The sequence below is a fragment of the Ambystoma mexicanum genome, chromosome 1q (genome assembly GCF_040938575.1).
Source record: "Ambystoma mexicanum isolate Mex_15411 chromosome 1q, UKY_AmexF1_1, whole genome shotgun sequence".
Taxonomy (NCBI): domain Eukaryota; kingdom Metazoa; phylum Chordata; class Amphibia; order Caudata; family Ambystomatidae; genus Ambystoma; species Ambystoma mexicanum.
Genome location: NC_090922.1, coordinates 437,767,948 through 437,790,788, shown reverse-complemented (window position 1 = coordinate 437,790,788; position 22,841 = coordinate 437,767,948). Strand labels below are relative to the sequence as shown.

At 46.5% G+C, this 22,841-nt stretch overlaps 1 protein-coding gene across 14 annotated transcripts in view; it reads left to right on the top strand.

Moving 5' to 3' along the window:
- PHAF1 (phagophore assembly factor 1) overlaps positions 1–22,841 on the top strand; it is a 1,056,812-nt gene that overhangs the window by 853,346 nt on the left and 180,625 nt on the right. For 9 of the 14 annotated variants that reach the window (XM_069640088.1, XM_069640070.1, XM_069640106.1 and 6 more), the window contains one exon: positions 14,528–14,578. The exons of the other annotated variants lie outside the window; for them this stretch is intronic. In XM_069640088.1, coding sequence (XP_069496189.1) covers positions 14,528–14,578 — 51 coding nt within the window. The remainder of the gene's footprint in view (positions 1–14,527; positions 14,579–22,841) is intronic. 14 annotated transcript variants of the gene reach the window in all.

Here is a 22,841-nt window from a genome sequence, read left to right as displayed (position 1 = left end):
CGCGTTATCATTTCACATCTTTACACAACCTATGCTAAGGCATAACTTGTCTTTGCAAATGCCTGTTTCCCATTCCACTGCACTAAGCTATTTCCCCTCTTTTTGTTTGAGACAGAAGTCTTTCAGCATTTCAAAATGAGCTATATTTACAATAGGATGTTTTAAAAAAATCAACCTGACATCCAATATATGGGTATTCAGCAATACAACCTTTTTAAAGAGAACCAATCCAAAACAGAAGTACTCGTTATTTGAACATCTAAAACCATTTACAAGGAGCTTCCAAAATGCGTGGCCTAGTCGATACTGGCTGCTCAGTGCAAGTAGTTGAACATGTAAAATCTCTTGGAATTATCTTGGATTCTGGTCTTTCGTTTATCCCACATTTTAGCCATCTAATGTGCACAACCCGTTCATTCATATTTGATGTTCGTAAGACAGTTAAGACATTTGATATCGGAGGAAAATTGTGCCGTTGGCTAGGGATATTATAGGTGCAACATTGGACTATGGCAATTGTCTCTTTGCAGGCTTAACAAAACAGGCCATTGGGAGATTACAATTTTAACAAAATGCAGCAGTTATAGTTGTGACAAACCTGAATGTTCGAACACACAACTCCGGCCATGAGAATACTGCATTGCCTCCCTCTGACATCCTGTATCAAATTTAAACTATTGACGATTGTCCATAAGACTCTTTATGGTAGATCGCCAGAGTATTTGAAAGAGATTTTTCTGGCATGTCATTTCTAGACCTCTGTTATATACTACGTGTTCTACATTAGTAGTTCCTAAATGAAAGAGATCTAGAGCTTACAGGTATTACATTTTGGAACAGCCTCCCACTGAGTATAAGAGAAACTCTTTACCTACATTTAGAGAAAAATGTAAATCCTTTTCTTCTAGCCTGTTGCTTGATGTCCTTAATCTCTTGTATAATGGTCCAGAGCTAAGAAACCCATTGGGTAATAGTGCCAGTATAAAAAGACAATAAATACAAATAAATAAATACAAATAAAACCTCTTAAATGATGATCATTTATAAGGAAAATCACATCAAAATAATTTTCCATTGAAGTATAAACACTTGAACCACCTCATTCACCAACCTTTTTCTATGACTCTTGCAGCCCTCTGTCCCTATATGCATTTGGGAAGCTGCAACTCTGCCGTAAAACCATGGATTTTGATCTTGATACTTGCTAATTTCATGACATTCGCTGAACAATTCTTGCAGGCCTTATCCTTCTACCAACTATTTGTTTCACCATCCTTGAGCATGGTGCCAGCAGAGTTTAAGAAGTCGGATTATAACGTCCTCGCTCAGTCCAGCATCTCCAAATGAGGCCGATTTCTAATTGCTTTTCTTAGCCACTCTCCTAGACAGGAGATAATGATGCAATTACAAGCATTCATTGGTGAGAACCAGGTAATGAATCTTTTACTGGTAGACTTTAGACCACAATTGGTGATGCTTTCTATTGTGGAAAATCTCTGCAAATAGAGAATTCAAGGAGGAAAGATCTTGGACTTTAACCTCTTGGATTTCTCTGTGACCTGTGATAGTTGATCTTGCCATTTTTAATGATTTGCTCAGTCAAATGAGAGTTGGGGGCACTGAGTTGGATTTGGTTCAAATCCTTCATACTAGGTCATGCCTCTGCAATGACATGGACCCCCTTTACTCAAGCTTTCTCATGGCCAATATGTGGAGCATCCAGGGTTCCACCTGATGCTCTTTCTTCAATATGTATCATCACCTGCTAATTACACTGATCTAATCTGTATTGTGCTATATATAAAACTACTTGGACAATCCCTGATTGCTTCCGAGTCTGTGGAATCCTCATCGAGGTGGGAACAATTTACCTGCATGACTGTTGTGAATACATCTCCCCATAATTAGGGAATTTGTCATAGGTTCCAGTCATATTCCCCGGAAACTGTCTTTGTCCTCAGAAGCTTGCCAACTGCCCTTCTCCAATTTCTAAGATAAAGAATTTGTCGGAACTTGATTTTGGAGTTTAAAGCTTTGCTTCAGTGGGATCTGGTTCTTCTAGCTTACACACCCTAAGAAGTTCACTCGTTACATTGCGTTTACACATGGGACACATACGGAAGTACTGGTCTTCTCCAGATTGAATTAGGCAAACGGGTCCTGTACCTCATCCTACCTAAATTCCTATTGGTGCGCCATCATAAACTGCAGAATTTGGCTGTTCAATTCCTGATGATTCCAATGTGCACATACCTGAAGTACTTCAATCTCTCTAATAGCTCCATGTATGTTTTGCTCATCACTGTTGCAACTTCTGTGGTGGGCATGCCTGAGAGCCATGATTGAGTGCACAATACTTCATACAAAGCTTAATCAGCTGGCCCTTTACTCACTGGTCCTTAATTTGAACTGAGTTATTGGTGTGGAGCGTAGACCACATTTGATCAGGCTCCCACGGAACAGTTTACCAAGCTGGGATTGGTATGATTTTAGGGTCTTTTTCAATGTGAGGAATTCAGATTGGTTGGTAAATTTGAAGAAATTGTGACAAATCTGAGATCCAACTAAGGCTATTTTTCAGGTTACGGAGCAGTTTTCACAGTAATTTCCCATAATTCCCTATATCTCCAGCTGTAAGTAAAATCACCAGTGTATAGATGTAGGCTGGTTCTTCTTGTAGAGATCAATACTTTATAAATTGGTGATATCCTGGAAAAAGTAGAACTTTGATGACCGTCTTTCTGTCAGAGTGCCAACGACCAAGCATGTGGAAAGGCTTTGAGCAAATTGGGTTTCTTTGAACACAATTAAAGAGTGCTTCACATTAAATTCCTTGGTAAAAAGAGTGAAGAAACATAAACTTAATCAGGACTGGGAGAGAACTCTGTGGCAATCACAGTGCAGTTTAGTTTTGCTAAATCTGCTGGGTGACAGGCAGCCTGTTGGTTTGGAGCCAGGTGTCTTTGTTTGATGTGATCCACTGCCTGTCAATAGCTGCAAGGCATTGATGATATACCAATCACACTCCATTAGAATGCACTGGCATGCAAAGCTTGACAAACATGCTGTTTCCAGCCCAACATTCCAGGACACTTGGTGACATGCTTAAACAATTACTGTGAGCCCTTCATGGTGAGGCATTTATTTTGTCCTGTATTATGCACATTTGGAGTAAAATTATTTATAAATTAATCTGTGTGTCCTTTTAACTTTAGGGTCGAACTGCTCTTTGAATATGTTCACGTGTGTGTTGTAACGTGACTGAAACAGGAAGCATCATCTTTTCCAACGCAGTGTTGGCTAAAAAAGCAATTATCAAAATAATCAATTGTTTATTTTAAGGGGGTGGTACTGTTGTTGAAAGCTGAAGTCAGGATACTTGAATCCTCTATTAATCTCTTTGCCACTAAAGGCTCTACAAAGCCCTCTAAAGCATCTGCTATTAGGGATCCATCAGCTGTTCTACTAATAAGGGAAACGTACCATTACTGCGACTTTAAAAATGCGACCAAGCAGAGCAGGTGTTTTAGGGGTGTCCCCCGCCCTCCTTGGTCGCTGTAATGGGAGTCGGGGGGGGTAGGTGAGGGGGGTTGCAGGAGTGTCCCCCGCATACCACTGTGGTAAGCGGGGGACAAGAAAGTAAAAAAGATAAAGGACCCTGCGGCGTCAGCTCAGACCCAGGTAAGCAGGAGGAACTGACGCCGCTGGGATAGTGGGAAATCGGCGGTGCACACAGACGTGTGCCGCCGTAAGGGTAGGTGGGGGTGGGGGCGGGAGCGGGTAGGGCAATGCAGGCGGGGGATGCAGGCAAAGTGATCTATCTGATGGCTGCGCTGCGCTGTAATGGCAGTCGACATTTTCGTCAGCGGCATCACGGGCGGCGCAGTGATCAGATAGATCCCTAATTAGGGAGACCCTTAAATAGCATGTCACTATCCTGCCACATTGCTTCTGTGATTGCAAGAGTAATTTAAACAAAAACTGAAGGGGTTCTACATAAAGAATGTTATTCTGCCCTTACTTTTCAGTGTAACAAGGCCTTAATGCCCTTTGCAGAACCAACCCCGGGTGGTCTACACCTAGATATGGCTTTATTCAAATTCATTCAGTCTGTTGAATCCTTGCTGGTAGGGCGGTTTTTGTGAAACCCTCCCATGGCTGTACAGCCACTAGCCTTATCATGGGGTCAGTGCACCCAAACCATAACGGGGAGCCAAACCTCTCTTAAGGACTTTAGAGCATCGGAGCAGTCAGGCCTATCTCAAGGGAGGGCAGATAGGCTGACAGAAAGGTGCCATTAGTCCACACACTTATCCAAAGTAAACCTACTATATACTTATACTGAATAATGTACATAGTGAATGTATGAAAACAGTGAATTGCCCGAAGACATTGCTCTCCTCTATATTATGTACTAAAATGTAATTCCACAACCCAGTGATAGGCATATAACATATGACATGGGGTGAGGGTGCGAACAGTAATAACGGTCAAAACAGGATCCCAGGTGCTAATGCCATCATAGTCACAATATTCATAGACCTCTAGGCCATAGTAAAATATAGGAACACTTTAGACCAATAGCACCAAACATTGCCCTTCAAAAGAAAGTGAGATACTTTGTCACTAGAAATAGTTACATTACCAGAAGAGGAATAATTGTCTTTAAAAATACATTAAAAATCACATGTGCAGACTGTAGCCTTAATTGCTGAATTTTAAACCATGTAACAGTGGATTAGTCCCCACTCTCCCCTGTCCCTCAATTATTGTTTGTCATGTCTTTTTAGTAGCCCCTTTTCATGGTAATTGAAACCAGAAGACCCCGGTAATAGTGATATTTCTCTTTGCTGTTGGTTCTAAAGAACTCATCACATGGTTTTTGCATTCCGGTACCTTAGTCTGTTAGTCTGTGATCTATCAGCATAGAGTGCTTTAGAAACCCCTTACTTTGGGTCTTCTGTGCTATGAAGTCAATCTCTGGTTTTGGAGATTCTTAAGTGCCTGAATAGTTCTTGGACTTCACCCAAGGCATACCCAACACCATCTCAAAGACTACAGTTCTCAGGCTTCAGCCACCATTCATTTATCAGAGACCAGGTGGGTGGATCAACGTCATAGTGTATAAATCCTATTGCCTTTGGTTGGATAAAGACGAGTATCATTGAACACCCCCACCCCTACAACCACTATCATTAAGGTGGGGTAAAGTACCCACCATGAAAGGGAAGCCAAACCACTCTTGAAATAGTACAGTTGGGGAGTAGTCTGGCATAGCTCCAGCAAGGGGGATGTAGGTTGGCACAAAGGTACAGGTAGTCCACCCACTTATCCATGGAAAATATACCTACTAGTATATTGAAAAATATACACATTTATAATGGCACACATACATAGAGCTCTTTTAGTTAAATAAGTACTTTAGCAACAGAGTATAAAAATCCTTAGTGTATTAGAAACATTCAATGTCATAAAGACACAACACACCACTGTTATATTGTAGGTCCACTACCTGGAGGTAAGCACATTGCATTGCATATGAAAACAAAGGGTGGGAAGAGAACCAGGCATTACACCACTCATACAAGAACCTAATGCCAACACTAACAAAGTCATAGAATTTCTAGAACTTCAGGATATAGTATTTCAGAAAATACAAATGCCACGTCAATAATGATTCTAAGGGGCTGGACACAATTCTAACGGAGCCAGGCCACCAAAAGACAGGATACATTTTAGCAAGACTCTTTTAGTGTGAATATGCAAATAATATTTGCAGAAGTAGAGTTCATGACATTAAAAATAGATTACAGGTAAGAGTCTTTGGCCTAAAATAATAACTGGGACAAAACTGGATGCAGGGGACAGGTAAGTAACCCCACATCACTATGGAAAAGTTTCAGGTGAGTAGAAAGTCCCCAGAGACATCAGAGGCACAGCATTGTTAGGTAATCCATGTGTATGGGGAAACAGGTAAATCCCATTTCTACTGCGCAGGTGCAGATTTGACAGTGAGCAACCATAAGGGGGACCAGAGTGAAGGGACCAATGAAGAATTCCAGAGGTCGGTCCAGAAGAATATGCAGTACAGCAGGAAAAGTCCCAATGGAAACCAGTGGTAAAATGTGGTTGAGACCTGCCTCCAAATATTCTCGACCCTGCACCACGTTCATCCCTGAGGTTGAGTATCTTGAATAACCCACCAGCTCAGGACCCAGAGGTAGGTACTCATTGTGTTTGCTTCCAAAGAGCTAAACAACCCAGTAATTATGAGGCTTATTTTTTGGGTGCGGTTTACAGAATGCGACTTCCCAGGGACTTAAACCTCTGGCGAAGGACTCAAATGACCAGAAAGAGCCAACCGTATTCCTAGAAGCAGAGTCCCTAAGGCCAGAAACAAAAGCAGTGACAAAGAACCCAACAAAGCAGGTTTGAGGGGTTTTTAGGACAAAGGAAAGGTGTCCACCCGCCGAACATTGCCACTCAAAAAAGACTGGTTGGGGGCAACTCAGGATGGCTCTGCAGAGCTAATGAGGCAGGGCATTGTACTCAACACCCTTCCAGGTGAGGTACCCTCTGCATTACAAAGTGAGAAGAGGCTGTAAAATGTCCTTGAGATGGACCCAGTGCTGACTCCTCAAACAAGTGGAGACGGCAGGACGATAGCCTCCCAGGAATAATTACAGTGGGAATCTTGGAGTTCTAACTGTGGCGAGAGCATTCAAGGGGCCATATGGTAAAAGTCTTCGTGGGGTATTTGCTGGGAGAGCCTTTGATCAATAACAATGGCTATTGCCCTTGAAGGCTAACCTAATATAGCCTTGCAGATGCCGATTATGTTGAATACCTAATGGGAAACAGAAATTGAAAGTGTGTGGAGTAGCAATGGAAAATGTATCTAGGACTGCAGTGCAGGGAGAATGGACTGTGTTTGAGAGACAAATTTGTTTCCATCTGGGAGATCTTTTTTGGAACAGGTGTGTCAAGTGCATCCGTTGTAGCAGTGATGGAGAAGTCATTGGGAAGTTGAAGTTGTCAATACTTTAAAGATCTGCAATGAGCAGGGTTTAGGGAAGCAGATGTAGATTGATTTTGGGGAGGAGTGTCAGAGAAGCAGTGGAAAGGACGTGTATATTGTAACAATCAAAAGCGTATTCGGGACAGCAGTCAAATCGTCAAGTGTCAAACCTATAAAGACCTTTGGGAGTGCTGTAGTCCTTAATATTTCAAGCTAGAAATGGGGAGAATGGCCGGCAATGAGAGGTGGTGTTAGTATGGGAAATAATAGCAGAAATGTATAAGGGGAATATTGCAGAGTATGTGACCTATAGAAAGGATCATATAGATGTTGTCCTGCTTGTTTTTCTCCAGCCCCAATGTCAGACACCAGCTTTGAAGGGGAATCGCGTCTGAGGTAATTTAGAAAGCTGTGATGTGATCATTAATTTGTCTTAATTTTAAGAGAAGCCACTAAAGGGTCTGCTGGTAACTGCCATACAGTGGCATTTAGTGACTCCAGTTCTAAATCCCAGTATTCTGAAGCAGGCTGTAGTAGCTGTTGCGAACAGCAGACCTCAAAGCAACTAAAGGAGAGGGTCAACTGATACGAGGGAGCGTTCAACATGGCTTTAGTTCAAGTCCGGTCTGTAGCCTCGATAGTTGCATCGTTCTTTCATTAAGACGTCTAAAGGAAAATGTGCGGAAAACACATAAACATGAGTGTCATGTCTGCCAGGGATAAATTCCTTGCCGCCAGTGCAGGTACATCTGATGTAATTTACAAGGGTACATGTGGGTAACATGGTGAGCATCGAAAGGCAGCAAAGTGGTTGAGCATTGGAGGAAGACCGTTGCAGGGAAAAGAGCACAGAGCTAACAAAGCAGAAAAAGCATTGAGTGCAATAGTGTGAACAGCTTATTTGCAAAAAAGAGTAGCATTGCTGAAATAATCACGAGTAGTCAGACGGTGAAACCTGAGTGGCCTATGGAGGTGTAGCTTTGTAGAGAGCATTTTGAGATGGGGTATATTTAGGTAGAGAACAGTACAGGACAATGTATCTACCAGGGATTGGTCGGCAAACTTTATTGAAACCAATAGAAGCAGAATAGAAGCAAGGTGTTAACTGGAAAGGGCATGTAAAGAGCATTGGAAGACTAAGCTAAAGGAACGCATTCAAGGGGTAAATGCATAGATCGGCTCATAGAGGTGACAGGGGAGAGGATTAAAAGATGTCCTCTGAATTACTGATGTAATCATTGTTGTGTTAACTAGAGCTGGCAAAGGGTGAACGGGAGATTTGGTCTGCTTAGGAAATAGTTTTTTTCTTTTAACTCTTTAGGCCTCGACATACTCAATATGCTAAAGTATACAGTTACATATTGCTTCCACATATATTATATTTCCATCTACATTGTGGTTATCATTCTCCACCCTTGACTATAAGCAGTTCATAATGTACTCTTACGTCCCGGCCCCTTTCCTCCATACTGTAGGGGCGTCCCTTCCAAGGGACAGGAGACGGAACCTTTTTCACCAGAAAAACCGTTTTCCCCTTTAAATTTAGAGGCGCGGCCTAGGGAGCATGCGCTGCCCTGACTTCGCCCTCTGGTGCCACACCTCATTCCCCTTTTCCGCATCGACCGGAACTAGCCGAATTCACCAGCGCTCCTGGTTTTGGCTTCGGCCATGTAATTCCATGCGCAGATATTTCTCTTTGTCTTTTTTGTGTTATCTATCATTCAGGTACTCTGTCTTCAGGCGTCACGCTCCTCCCCGGTGCATGTCGACTTCTAGCGGGTTCAGCAGGTGTCTATCCTGCAACAGGCTCTTCGCAACTTCAGACCCCCACAACCTCTGCCTACGTTGCCTTGGCCCAGACCACGGTTGGCTATCATGTTCACCGTGTGACTCACTGTCCTCGAAGGCTCTGAAGAACAGACTAGCCAGGTGGAGGGAGCTTCCGGAGGATCTCAAGAACTTTGTGACGCTTCGTCCCAGGTCCAAGGTATAGCCGATATTTTCCAGCGCACCCCACAAGGGAGAATCTTTCCCAGGTACACTGCTGCGGGGGAGGGACTAGCCAGGTCCTTCTACCGGCACGTGCACCCAGGCTGCTACAGCTGCCAGCACTTGGGTCAAGGGGTCCTCAGATCCTCACGGACGCAGTGTCGAGGGACTAGAAGGTTCTTGTACCAGGCTTACAACCGAGGGGCCCCGTCCTTTTACCGGCGCGATGGACGAGAGGCTATGCCCTAATACCGGCAATACATCTGAGGGGGTGCTTATATGTAGCTCTACTGACCCCCGGGTCGAGGGTGTCGCATCTACTGGGCCGAGACCCAAGAAGCAGGGTAGGCCCAGTGATCCACACGCTAGAGTCTTGGACCAGGCCGGACCCAGCAGGCTGGGCATCACGTCGCAGGCGCGTGGCAGGCAGCTCGACAAAATGGTCGCCGTGCCAATCGGGAACACCCGTCCGACGCCATTCCACGAATTCGGTGAAGAACGAGTGTCAAGGTGGGACTGGTCGCAACCAGGTACATGGCCTACAGTCTACCCTTCATATGCGCAGGGCAGCTTTCCCATGCGTCCATACGGACTGGGTACGCAGCAGCTTCAGCTGTCCCCTGCTACCCCGTCAGTACCCCCTACCACCTCTTCGGCCAGTGAGGAGGTGCTCTTCGTGAAATTCCTCGTCCTCATGAGGTCTCCGCAGATGGGGGCTATCAACAAGGACGCAGTTAGGGAAGGCCTTCCTGCAATGCTAGAGGCACCCCAGACGCCTTCATCGGGCCCCCAAGACCCGGTGCAGCCGCCTCCTCTGGCTCCACAGCCAACTCTGCAACCTCCACTGCCTCCTCAGGCTCCGACTGCGGTCTCCATACCCCAGCCTCCAGCTCCATCTATCCCTCCTCCTCCGCAAGATCCTCTAGATCCGAAGGACATGGACGAGTTGGAAGATCCGGAAACGCCATCCTCAGCTAGGGCCTTACATGAACGTCTTGCTGGCCTGGCGGAGTACCTGGGCCTCCCTCAGCCCGAGGTCGAACAACCGGCAGAGGTGGTTCTGGCTAAGTCCTCACAAGACGACCCTCTGCCAACACGGGGATTCCACTGCAAAACGATGTAGTCTCCCTGGCCAAGAAGGGTTGGCTCAAGCCCCACTCAGTCCAACCGGTCAACTGACGCCTGGACGCCAAGTACAGGCAGATGGAGGGTGATACTCTTGCTCTCGACCCATCCTCAGCCACACTCCTCTGAGATCGCTGTGGCATCACTATACTCCAACCCTCAGTCGTCCTCAGCCTCCTCCTCTGCGGCGCTGGTCGTCAAGGAGGAGATGATCTGTGAGGCCTACGGCAAGAAGATCTACTCCACCGCATCCTTGCACCTGCGTCAGGCCAACGCAGATGCCATGCTGGCTGCCGCCAACCAACGATTATGGCGGACTTCCTCCCGGAACTCCCCTCCCAATGCCAATCTCGCTTTAAGGCGGGGCTAACGGAGGCCAAGCTCGTGGCGCACAACCTCATGGTATCCACAGTAGCGTATATCGATACCTCGGGCTGTGCCGTCTGCATTGCCTCGGACATGAGGCGCATGGCCTGGTTCCGGGCGACGAAATTTAACCCGGACGTCCAGGAGCGCATCCTAGATCTACCGTTCGTGGGGTGGGGATGACCTCTTCCACTCCTCTACGGACGAAGAGCTGGACAAGAAGAACAGCTCACAAACGGCAAAGTCCTTGTGCATTCTTACAAAGACTACGCCGAAATCTTAGACCCAATCTCAGCAGCGCTCAGAGAAGGGTCATACATATGGAGGGTTCCGCAGCTTCCAGGAACGCAGATCCAGGCAGACGGACCGCTCGCCGTCCCAGAGCAGGCACAAACACCAAAAAGGGGGAGGGGAGGCGTAACGGCTTTTTCCAGTCCCCCTCCTCAGCCTCAACCTCCGAGGGAAAGAAGGCATGACATGCCCCTTCGGGTCCACGTGTTTCCGGTGGGTGGCAGGCTTGCTCTCCACGCACATTTCTGGTGCCAAAATTTCATGAACCCCTGGATCCTCTCTGTAATATCCACGGGGTACCGCATACCCATCCCATCCCAGCCTCTCCTCCCTCCTCCCCTCCACTCCCATACGTTGGGACAGCAACTCTTTTGGCAGAGATCCAGTCACTCGTAGAGAGCCAGGCAGTGGAGAAAGTTCCAGCCTCCCAGCCAGGCTTTGGCTTCTACTCCAGGATTTTCTCCATTCAGAAGAAGAACCAGGCAGTCCCGAGAGTTGTGCTAAACCTTTCCACCCTGAACCTCTCCTTACCCCTGCAAAAATTCAAGATGGTTATGCCAGCTTTTATAGCAGAGACATTGGACAAGGGAGACTGGATGTGCTCCCTGCACCTGAAGGACGCGTACTTGCACGTCCCAATTTGGCAGCCCCATCGTTCTTTCCTCTGGTTCAGAATCATGGCCTGCCATTTCCAGTACAAAGTCCTTCCATTTGGCCTCAACTCGGCCCCCAGGGTCTTTACCAGGCTCACGAATGCTGTAGCGTCCCTCCTCAGAGCGCAGGGCCTACGCATCTATCCATACCTCAATGACAGGCTCGTCCAGAGGTGGTTCACCACTCATCCCATGCCCTTATGAACACACTACATGACCTGGGCTTCTCGCTCAACCTCAAGAAGTCACAGCTGCTCCCCACGCAGACTCTTGACATTCCTGGGACTCATTTGGGACACGTCCTCAGAGAGGGTTTTCCCGTCAGAAGACAAGATCTCGGCCATCAAGCAGACCACCGCCCACTTCCTCAGCAGAGAGGTGACCTCAGCATGGTGGTACCAACATCTACTGGATCTACTAGCGGCGGTCCTGTTAGCCGTGCCGCACACGAGACTAAGGATGAGAAGGATTCAGCTGCACTTCGCGGCCTCATGGAATCAGGAGCAGGGCTCACAATCAGAGATGATCAACGTTCCTCCATCTCCCCACCCGAACCTAACTTGGTGGTCCATGGACTGCAAGCTACGGACGGACAAGCCTTTTCGGCCACCCCCTCCACAGGCCACCATCACCACAGACTCCTCGCTCGAAGGCTGGAGAGCCACCCTGGACGATATCTCGGTCCGCGGCACCTGGACTCGAAAGGAGCAGGAATACCACAGCGATTGGTTGGAGTTGAACGCCATCTTGCTAGCGCTCAAAGCATTCCTCCCACTCCTCAAGGGCAAGATTGTCCTCATCCAGACAGACAACTCGACCAGCAGGTACTACGTCAACAAGCAGGGAGGCACCAGATTCCCTCCTCTGTGCAGACTGGCGATCAGCATGTGGGAATGGGCCTTGGACATTTTTTTTTTACCTCTGAGCAGTCCACCTCCCGGGGGAATCCAACCTGGAGGCAGACAGGCTCAGCAGGCTGGGAGCGGACAATTGCGAGTGGCAGCTAAACGACCTCGTTACTCAGGAGATCTTCAGCAGATGGGGTCATCCCCACGTGGATCTCTTTGCCACTTGGCACAACAAGAAGTGGCCCCAGTTTGCATCCTGGCAAGGGCATGGCCCCGGCTCACTGGGCAACGAATTTCAGCTACAGTGGACCGGCATGAAAGCCTATGCCTTTCCGCCCACTCCTCTGGTACACAAAGTCATTTGCAAGATCAAGGAGTCTCACCGACTACGCATCATTCTGATAGCTCCATGGTGGCCGGCCAGGCCATGGTTTTTTCAGCTCCTCAGCCTTTCAGAGGTGCCACCGATACACCTTCCGACGGGCCCCGCACATCTTCTGGCTCAGGAGTGAGGCAGAATCATCCACCCCGCGCCAGGGAAACTAGCCCTCACAGCGTGGTACCTGAGCAGGTAACGCTTAGGCACCTTAGCCTCTCACAGGCCATTCTGGAGATCATGCAGGGCGCCAGGAGCAAAGCCACCAGGGTCCAGTACAAGAGCAAATGGACTAGGTTCTGCCACTGGGCAGAATCCAAGGGAATTGACTCCTTGGCCTGCAATTTGGAGGACGTGCTCTCCTTTTCAGCACACCTCGCTCATTCGGGAGTACAGGTCGACTCCTGCCGTACATACCTTGCAGCGATTGGGGCGTACAGGAACTCGGAGGAAGGAATTTTTTCCTCCTCCAACCCTATCAAGAAAAATCTGACTGGTCTCGCTAGGCTCTACCCACCCGTCAAGAGGCCACACCCTGTGTGGGACCTTAATCTAGTATTGGGCGCCCTGGCGCACAAACCATTCGAGCCAATAGCGTCCATGGACCTTAGGATGGTCACCAAAGAGACAGCCTTACTAGTCGGTCTTACCTCGGCTCGCAGAGTCAGCGAGATTCAGGCGCTGATCACCTCTGAACCATATACCACCTTTCACAAGGACAAAGTAGTCATGCGGATGCAGCCGGCATTTCTGCCCAAAGTTCCAGCCGCATTTCACCTGAACGAGGAAATAGTCCTCCCTACGTTCTTTCCCGATCCCAAGGATGATGCACAGAAAGTGCTGCACTGCCTGGATGTCCGGCGTGCCCTCAAATTCTACTAGGACAGGACCAAGGGCTTCCGGAAGTCGGACACCATGTTCGTCACGTTCGGCAGCTGGAGGCCAGGCCTCAAAGGCTTCCATATCCTGCTGAATGGTCACTGCCATCAAGGAAGCATATGAGGGTCAGCACAGGCCGCTGCCGGCCAACATGCATGCCCACGCAATTGGGGCCAAGGCAATGGCCATTGCATTCCAACGCCATGTCCCGTGGCAAGTCGTAAGCAGGGCGGCCAGCCGGCCTCCCCCTCGGATTTTTACAAACTTTACTGTTTGGATGCCGGCTCTAGATCTGATGCCGCTTTCGGACAGGCGGTTCTCAGGAACCTATTTGCTTAAAGAGGGTCTCCTCTCCACCCTGGGGCTATAATCGGTTGTAATCGCCCATACAGTATGGAGGAAAGGGGACGGGACGTAAGAGTAATTATAAGTTACTCACCGTAGTGACTAACATACTTTTAGTCCATAGTCCCCTTTCCTCCATACATCCCACCAGCCTCCCCCCTAATAATACTGGTGTCATTAGGCAATGTTAAATCTATTGTCGACGCGTCAATGGGGACTGTGGTGTGGCGCCGGAGGGCAGAGTCAGGGCAGCACATACTCCCTGGGCCGCGCCCCCGCGCACCTCTAAATTTAAAGGGGAAGTTTCTTCTGGTGAAAAAGGTTCTGTCTCCCGTCCCTTGGAAGGGACGCCCATACAGTATGGAGGAAAGGGGACTATGGACTAAGAGTATGTTAGTCACTACGGTGAGTAACTTATAATATTTTCACAAGTATATACGAAGGTCAGACCAAATAACCCTTGGCTTAGATGACATTGCCCTCATTGTAATTAAAAGGTCTTTGCAGTCATTAGCCCATATTACCTCGTTCATCCACTACTCTTTCCTATGTGGATCATGAGCCTTCCACATTTGTAGTATACATCTCTCGGCTAGTATACATCCTAAGTTCAAAAAACTCCTCTTGTATTTTCCAGGTACATCCTGCCACAATCCAAATATACATTCCATGGGTGACCCCACCACTGGTATGTGAATTAAGTTATGTTTATGTTTACGTTTATGTTTATTGAGTTTATATAGCGCTTTAATCCAAAGCACTTTGCAGCATAACAACAAGGTACAATAATGAAAGGAGCATATTTACAAACATTTAACAAACCAGTGATACAGTATGTAGAACAATTTACTTCAAAGGAGGAGAAGAGGGGGGGTAGATGATGAGGTTTCAATGTCTGGTTTGTGGTCAGCGGGAGTGGGAGTAAGGGGGAAGGAAGGAGGGAGGGGACGGGGGAGACCCCTGGTGATCTCCTACGCCCCCTAGTGATTTCTTTGTCCAGTTTGAGGTCAAAGGGAGGAGGGGGAAGGAGGGAGGGGAAGGGAAGGGACTACTCCCGACATGTAGCCCCCATTAGATATACAAGTGAAGTAATATGCGGAGAGAGATGAGTGGTGGACAACAAAAGGGATGGAGGGATCTTATGCAAGAGAGAGGGGATGCAAGGCGCTGTGAGAGGTCTGGTCAAAATTGGGCTGTGTGGGGGAGAGGATGGGGACACAAAGGGCAAGGGTGCTATGCATGTATTATTTGGGGAGGGAATATTGAGCTTTGGGAGCTATGGAAGAACACATGGATGCCTACATTGACTGGTCATGGTGTGTTTTATTTTCTAGCAATGTAATAAAAATGTCAGACAAGGTAGAACATACAGAATCCCAGAAGTTCTTCAACCTAGGGCAGCCCCAAAGCATGTGCATATAATCTGCTTCCTCTGCAGAACAGCGTGGGCATGTATCCTTTTGATCAGAGTATAACTTCTTAATTTTTACTGGTGTATAATGTAACATGTTAAGTATTTTAAACGGAATGAGTGTAAATCAAGTATTCATTGCACCTCCTTAGTGAGTACACACATTATACCACCTTTCATCTGTGATTTCATCTCCCGTGTCGAACGCCCATTTTTCCCTTGGACAAGGAGTGTCTTCTGGAAGTCTATCCGCCAACAGTTTATATAGAGTGGATACAATCCACCGGCATTCATATGCATTTGATATATATTGCACGCATGTGCTTAGGAAATGTGAATGGCATCAAATAGTTACTGTGGCAAAGGAATTAGAGGGGTTACTGTGAGGAGGGTATTGACTAGAGAGTTTTGGCGAACTAGAAAACATTAGATTGTAGCGAGAGTGTGCATACAGTTGGTGATGCCGATGAGGGCATCAGTGGTGTAATTGGAGAGGGCATTAAATAGATTAAGTAGAGCTGTTATTTAATAGCGTAACTGTTGAATGCATCCGAGTAGCAGATGGATGGATGGATGGATGGAATAGTCATGGAAAGTACATCAGAGGTAAGTGGAGAAAGTCCTCCGTCAGTGGTAATTCAAAGGATATCAAAGTGGTGAATCGAGAGATGGATGGTCTGCTAAATATGCTGTGTGTATCAGGGTGGCTCTTTGGAGATAGCATTGCAGGGTTACATATGGTGGGACAGAGTTTCCTAGTTGGAACCAGGAGGGACCTGAGAGTCCATACCTAGGGTGCACAGTAGACAACTCGCTGTATGATGTCAACTGGGAGGTGGTATATGGTAGATCCCCCAGGTCCTCTTTCTATTTGCTGGCTTCTAAAGTTGTGCAATATAGTGCCTTTTGAAAGACTTGCTCAATTGTTCACGGGTACTATGGCATGCGGTGGACCCACAATCACAAACATTTGTCTAAAGAACTTAGCAGGCACATGCTTGCAGAAGATCGTAACGTTACTCACCCCAGAGTGGAGAAAATTACCTCAGTGGCTTTAGGGGTGAACAACCAGCATTCCAGAGTGAGATGTGTACAAATCCGGGGCAATAGGGGAAACCTTCGTAAAACGGCCGGCTGCTGTGACGGGCCTCCTGATTCAAAGATGGCGGCCCGGGCCACAGCAGTGGCCATTGTCAATGAAACAGTTGTGTTGCACCCGGGGGGCAGGTGGGCAACTATATGGTGTGTACCAATCACAAAGCCCAAATCTGGGATCACCATGTGTGCACATATACTCCCAAAAAATTGGAACAATTAACCAAGAACCCATGTTTGAAAACAACCTGGTACAAACCGTGGTTTGTTTGCGAGTGCGGAGATTGATAGCAGGAGTGAGTGAGAGAGAATTGAGAAGGCCAAGAGACAGAAAGAGGCAGAGGAATAAAGAGGAGGTGTGGGGTGGAGAGGAAAGAACACCAGAGGCAGGGAAAGATTCCTGATCCAGGAGCAATGGAAGAGACTGGAGGAGGGGACGGGGAGAAGAAGAAGAAAGGGAGTCCCAGCATTAGGAGGAGGGAGAAACCCTTTGTGGAGATAAAGGCTTATAGAATCCCAAGATTGCCTTAGTCAGGAGGGCAAGAGAGAAGCATAAATAGGAGATGGGAGGTAGGGCCAGTGGTGGCTCTGGTGGAGAAGGACCAAGGTAGCAGCGTAGAGCCATTTGGAAGCCTGGGGCTCTTGGAGCAAATGCTGGTGTGCCAAAATCTAAGGAGCCCTTAATAAGCAAGAAAAGAGTGGGGCTCACCTGTTGCAGACACTAAAGACTTCTTGCTTCACAAGAAGATAGAAAATAGATTAAACAAGTAGGTAGCATCAGGCTAGCGGTAGCTATCATAACTAGTCCTGGTGGAGTTGGAAAGTCCACCTCCTGACACTAAAGAAAAGGTTCCCAACAGTCTGGAGTTGCTGACTGCTAAGAGACTCCCTTTGTGGGTATGCAAGACTAGGAAGTATCTCTGTGGTTGAGCTGGGTACGGACGACGAGAAGGAGAACATAAACTGTGGTGGGCTTCTGAAGAAACTAGATTTATATACTATGAGCGTTTTGTCCTTGACCGGTTCAAGAATATCAGCTTAAAAATCATATACCAAATGTGTCCGGTTATCAGGAAAGAGATCCAGAGAACTGTGAGGAATCTAGGTCCGTTTTTAGGAGAGGTTATGCTGCCCAAGGGTGGAAATAACTTTGTTTAATTGGATTTATTTTGCGATTTCATTTTTCTGACTGATGTTGGTTTGTTTTATAGATTAATAATCCAAAATAAGCCCATGATGATTACCTTTGTTTTGTGACCTTTTGTTTTCGAGCACTCAGGGTTGTGTGAGAAACCTGAAGGTGTCTCACCCACTATTCCCCATGGATCTGTCATCCAGGTGGCCAGGACACGGCCAGGACACGGCCCTCGCTTTTTGATCCAGTTCCTGGGGGTGCACCACTGCGGGAGGATCATCTGGGTGAGGGGTCTTCAGGGAGTGGAAGTGGGACACCGGATAGTGAGATGCAGTATCCCCTTCCCTGTAACACCTTTACGCCATCCTACCAAGTAGGATACTTAGGAACTCAACCCCCCCCCTGACATGTCCCAATACAGTGGGCAGGCAATTACTGCTGACCATTACACACAGCTGGCTTCCATTACACTTCCCCACATGGATAAAATGCGGAGTACGAAAGCGCACTCTGAGCAAGGCAAAGTACACAAGGAAGTAGCAGTTCCAAGATGCCAGTTTAATATAGGGCGGAAGACGGCAAAACCAAAGAGGATTGCGAGGAGGGAAGTGCCCTTGACCTTTTCAACCAAAGACTGTTACTTCCATGAACCTTCGAGAATAGGAAACGTAAGATCAGGAATTTAGGCTGTAGAATCCTGCATTGTGTGTTGGAGGTACCCGGGACGCTCCCACTTCAATAGTCAAGGCGGGGAGAATCGTTTGCCGCTGTGGTACTCTCCTTTGCTCCTACAACAAAGCCATGCCATTGTAGTAAGCATAGACAGTGAGTTCGGGAGACTGATAACGTACCGGTCTGCGTTGAAGCCAAGGTTGCAAGCGGCAACATTGTATAGTGAAAGATGAAGAGAACAGTGTATGAAGCGTATGTGTCAATCGACGCAAACACAATTAAACAGCAGATGAGTGATTGAACTTTGAAGCCAAGATACAATACCATAGACCGATTGGTCCGGCGCTAGGTGGGTGCTCATTCGAAAGTCTCTGTTAGGTATCCAGCTGAAAGATGGCAAATGTGAAGAGTGATAAGGAATTGTGAAATCGAAGTGGTCCTGCAACGGGTCAAGAAAAACCCTGTGCACGTTCGAAAGACTACGATAATTGATGACAAGGAAGTATATGAAGTTGGTCAGAGCCCGGCAGAGGGAGATTGGTAAAAGCTTTTGGTTAAAGCAAGTTTGTGTAAAGTTATATTGGAAATTGCAATTAGTCCAAGCCCGGCGGAGGGACACTAATTGAACATTGTGTTAAAAGGGATCTGATCCCGGCTTAGGGGGAAACCAAAAATCTAAGCCCAACTGAGGGGGGGTGCGAGATCTAAGCCCAGCTGAGGAGGATCTTGGGTGACTCGCGAGTCACCCGAGAGGATATCCTATGAGAAATTGGGTGCATGAATAATTTACGAACATTGTGTTCAGAGGATCTGAGCTCGGCTGAGGGGGATCCGAGGTGAATACTGAATCGCCTAAGAAATGAGTACTTGTAAAAATCAGAAAGAGGAAAAGAACGTTTCATTTGTTTGTCGCATTAGACCCTCTGAATGAAGAGACTTTGAGTGTCTAAGAGACTTGGGCACGGAAGGCCCTGATGCTAATGATTGAACTGTATCCTCGTGCTAGAGGAGTAAGAGACTGTGCTAAGCTTGAGTGTACCGCCTTGTCCCGTACTGAAAACGTGGGGAAGGGAGGCCAACGGCTGGAACATCCTGACATATCATTTTGTGAACACTTCTTTCTTTTTTCCTTACAGTTTGCCACACTATTTGCCTTTAGGGGTAAGGACTGGCATTAGGTTTATTAGTATTGGCCCTTTTATTTTGAGAAGACACTACTAGGACTGCGTTATTATTATTTGATGATCGTAGCTTGATCCCTTCAGTAGATTTAGGATTAGATGGGCGTTTTCAAACCCTTTTCTGAAGTTCAATAAACACCCTTGAACTGTGGTCACTTGTGTCTGTCTTACTGTTGATATCCATGCATTCCTTACAGTTTTTACCCTGGGTTGAGAGTTCACTATAAGCGAACTGGCCCTGTGCCCATTGAATCTTCCCTGCAGATTTCCTTTCTCTTGCCTCCCTGTGTTTGGTTTTAACTTTGTTTGCTCCTAGCGTAGTGCACAGCACAGGACAAACCTTTTTTTCTTTGAGGCATTTTGCCTCTCAATTGCTCAGTTGTTCCCCTTCATAACAACGGAGATGAGATTCAATGTAAAGTGAGCATTGGTGATCATCAGGGGAAGCATTAGCTCTGGCAAAGGTGCTGGACATTGGAGTCAGAATTTGGTTGATGGGGGTGGGAGGAGTGTATAAGAAAATACTATGGAGCTCATATATGAAGTGCAACTATAGATAACATATTGAAGGAGTAAATGGGTAGTGCATTGGAGGAGCAACATGACCGCATCAGAGTAGCCAGCTAGAGGGAACTAGGGGGCTTGTGGAGAGCATCCAATGAAAAACCAGTGGCTGCATAGTAGGTAGATAACAGTAATGGGGAATGTGTGGCTAATGGCAGGGAGCCGTTGTAATATGTCTTATGTATTTGCCTTGGGTGCTGCCTTGAATATGATGCAATTCATGCCTGAGTGGAATGGTGTGAGTAATGTGCATAAGAGTTCTAAAAGTGGCAGTTGGAAGATGCTGGATGAAGGATGCAAGCACTGATGAGTTAGTCCTGGTTTGGTATGCTTGCCACTGCACTTACCTTAAACACTTACCTTTTGTGCCTGCATTTTAGGACACTTACCTTGGATTAATTCAGTACAATATGTTTTTTAACCCATGCTGTGTGGAAGGCAAGCAAATTATGCCCTCCCCATATCATATGACTGCCAGGAAAGGTGCTGCACTATCCGGGTGTGTACGCTTTTATCTTGTTGCAGTAGATCTGCGTTATTGGCTGCCTGAATGGAGCCTCTCCAATTGAGTTCTCTGTAATGCCCAAATAGTGTAGCGATCTGAGCAAGTTTGGCAGGCTTTAGCAGGTTCTTTTCACTGCTGCTTGTGAATCCCAGATTGATGGTGTCCAAGCACGTCATCAGACGAGAGCGATAGACTGGCTGTATGGCTTTTGTCGATGTCTCTGTGTTTTCTGACGGCTTGAGGAAAATTGTGGCAATGACTGCTGAGGGCTTGGAGCTGAGGCACTTGGACATCCATAGCAGTTGGTTGCACATACTTCAGAGCTACTTCTTGGTGTTATTCTTTCGTTTCATTTTCTCTACCTGTTTCTAGCATAGCTCAGAACTAGGATGTTGGCTATGGTGCAAGCTGTCTTGGAGCAATGTTCACATTTCTGTAATGGTTTGACCTATATACCTTTTTAATAGTTTCTGTTTAATGGTTTAATAATATCCTTGATCATATGCTGCCTAGTTGCAGTTTGGACATGAGACGTATTTGAAGTGATTGAAAATATGGATTTGTTGCTTGTGTTAATTTAACTGGTCTCCATTTGTGAAACATTAAAATCTGTGTTCCTCATTAAGAACTTCACTAAAAACTGAACTACTGAACGTCTCAAACACCCTCTCCATTGCTCACCTCTTCAAACTCTTCTCCATCCTCAAGGACTGCTTTGCTGCCTTTAGCTCATTGTATACTGCCATGGAACAGGTTTATTCTAACCTGCCGGACCGCACCTTCTCCATGTCTTGAAAATATGGCATCTCCTCTGCTACCATGCCTCTCAGTGGAATTATACCAAGGATGCGTCCTTGGGCCCCTCTTCTTTACACTTTACACCTCCTCCCATGACAAACTGACACAGGTCTTTGACTTCTCATCCCACCTTTCTGCAGAGGATACGCACATATGTTTCTCATTGGCCTCCTTCAGCCCAAAGATATCCATTCTCATCTCAAACTGTCTCTGAACCATCCTGGTGGCCCTCATAGAACTTGGCTATCAGATGCTCATCTCTCCCAAAACAGAAGTTATCTTTCTCCTGATTACTAATGTCTCACCTCTTCTCCCCTCTCCTATTTTATGTCCCACCTGACCTCAAACCGTTCCCTGAGTCTTGTAACCTGGAGGTGTTCTTTAATAGTAGTCTCAAACTCCAGGAGTCCATCATTTCCATGGCCACAGCAAACATGTTTCACCTCTTAAACATTTGCCATTACCTCAACCTTTCACTGTGCTAGAACCCTAATCTCGACTGTAGTCCTGAGCAGGCTAGACTAGTGTTACAGCTTCCTACTAGGACATTGCCTTTACTTCTTTCCACACCCTTGCCCAACTACAAAATGATGTCATAAACATGCTCTTCAACCTCCTTTGCTCTTACCACGCCTCCACCCATCACAACAACACAGGCTGGCTTTGTATACAACTGGGGTCCTTCTTTAAATTCCTTATTCTTGCCATTCAATCCATCAACAGCAGGGTTTTGCAACCAGTTGCTCTCCAGATGCTTTGGGCTATCACTTCCGCAACGCCTCACCACTGATTGTCTAGAGCCGAGGGAGTTCTCGCCCAAACCATCTGGAGATCCAGAGGTTGCAGTCCCCTGATCCACAGGATGCACCCTCACCCTGCCCAATAAACATATCTTAATACATGACTGCTTGAACCCTGCAATCTCAAGCCCTTCTCATTCTTTTTGTTCCCTGTCCTCTCTTTGCTGCATACTGCTCCGGCTGCTTTTCCCTCCTAGCCCCCTACCATAAGAATGCACTACATCCTAAAATTAAAATCAACCACTATATAGGCCCCTTTTAAAATCACCCTGTCTCGGGAAGTCTATCCTAAGGGCTGCAGTGACGTTATCCAACCCCTGAAACAATTGTCCCCGATCATAATCGAAAACATATGTAATCAAACTGTGAATTAATTAATCTGCATGATGTACATATTTGTACTGTTAATATGTACTGCCCCTCTTTTCGTGTTCCCATTTCATCCCTACCACACAGGTGGTCCTTTCATCTACTTTCTTCTGCTACCCTAAGATCCTTCCTTGTAAACCGTTGGGTATGCCCGCCATATAAAATGATCCCTTTATTACAATTTAGATTTGCTCTTTATAAATTCCATACCTATTTTTTATTCTACTGCCCTACTGTTGTAAAGCACCTGGAAACAGAACTGCTCTTTTGTAAAGTGTTCCTTTTTGAAGCCCAATGACAGACCAATATAAAAGCAAAGACAGAATCTGATGTTAGATACTTGTTAAACCTGTTGAAACATGTAAAAATGCAGTAAGTTATTTTAAAACGTTCTCGTTATTCTGCTGGTAACTCATTTTTT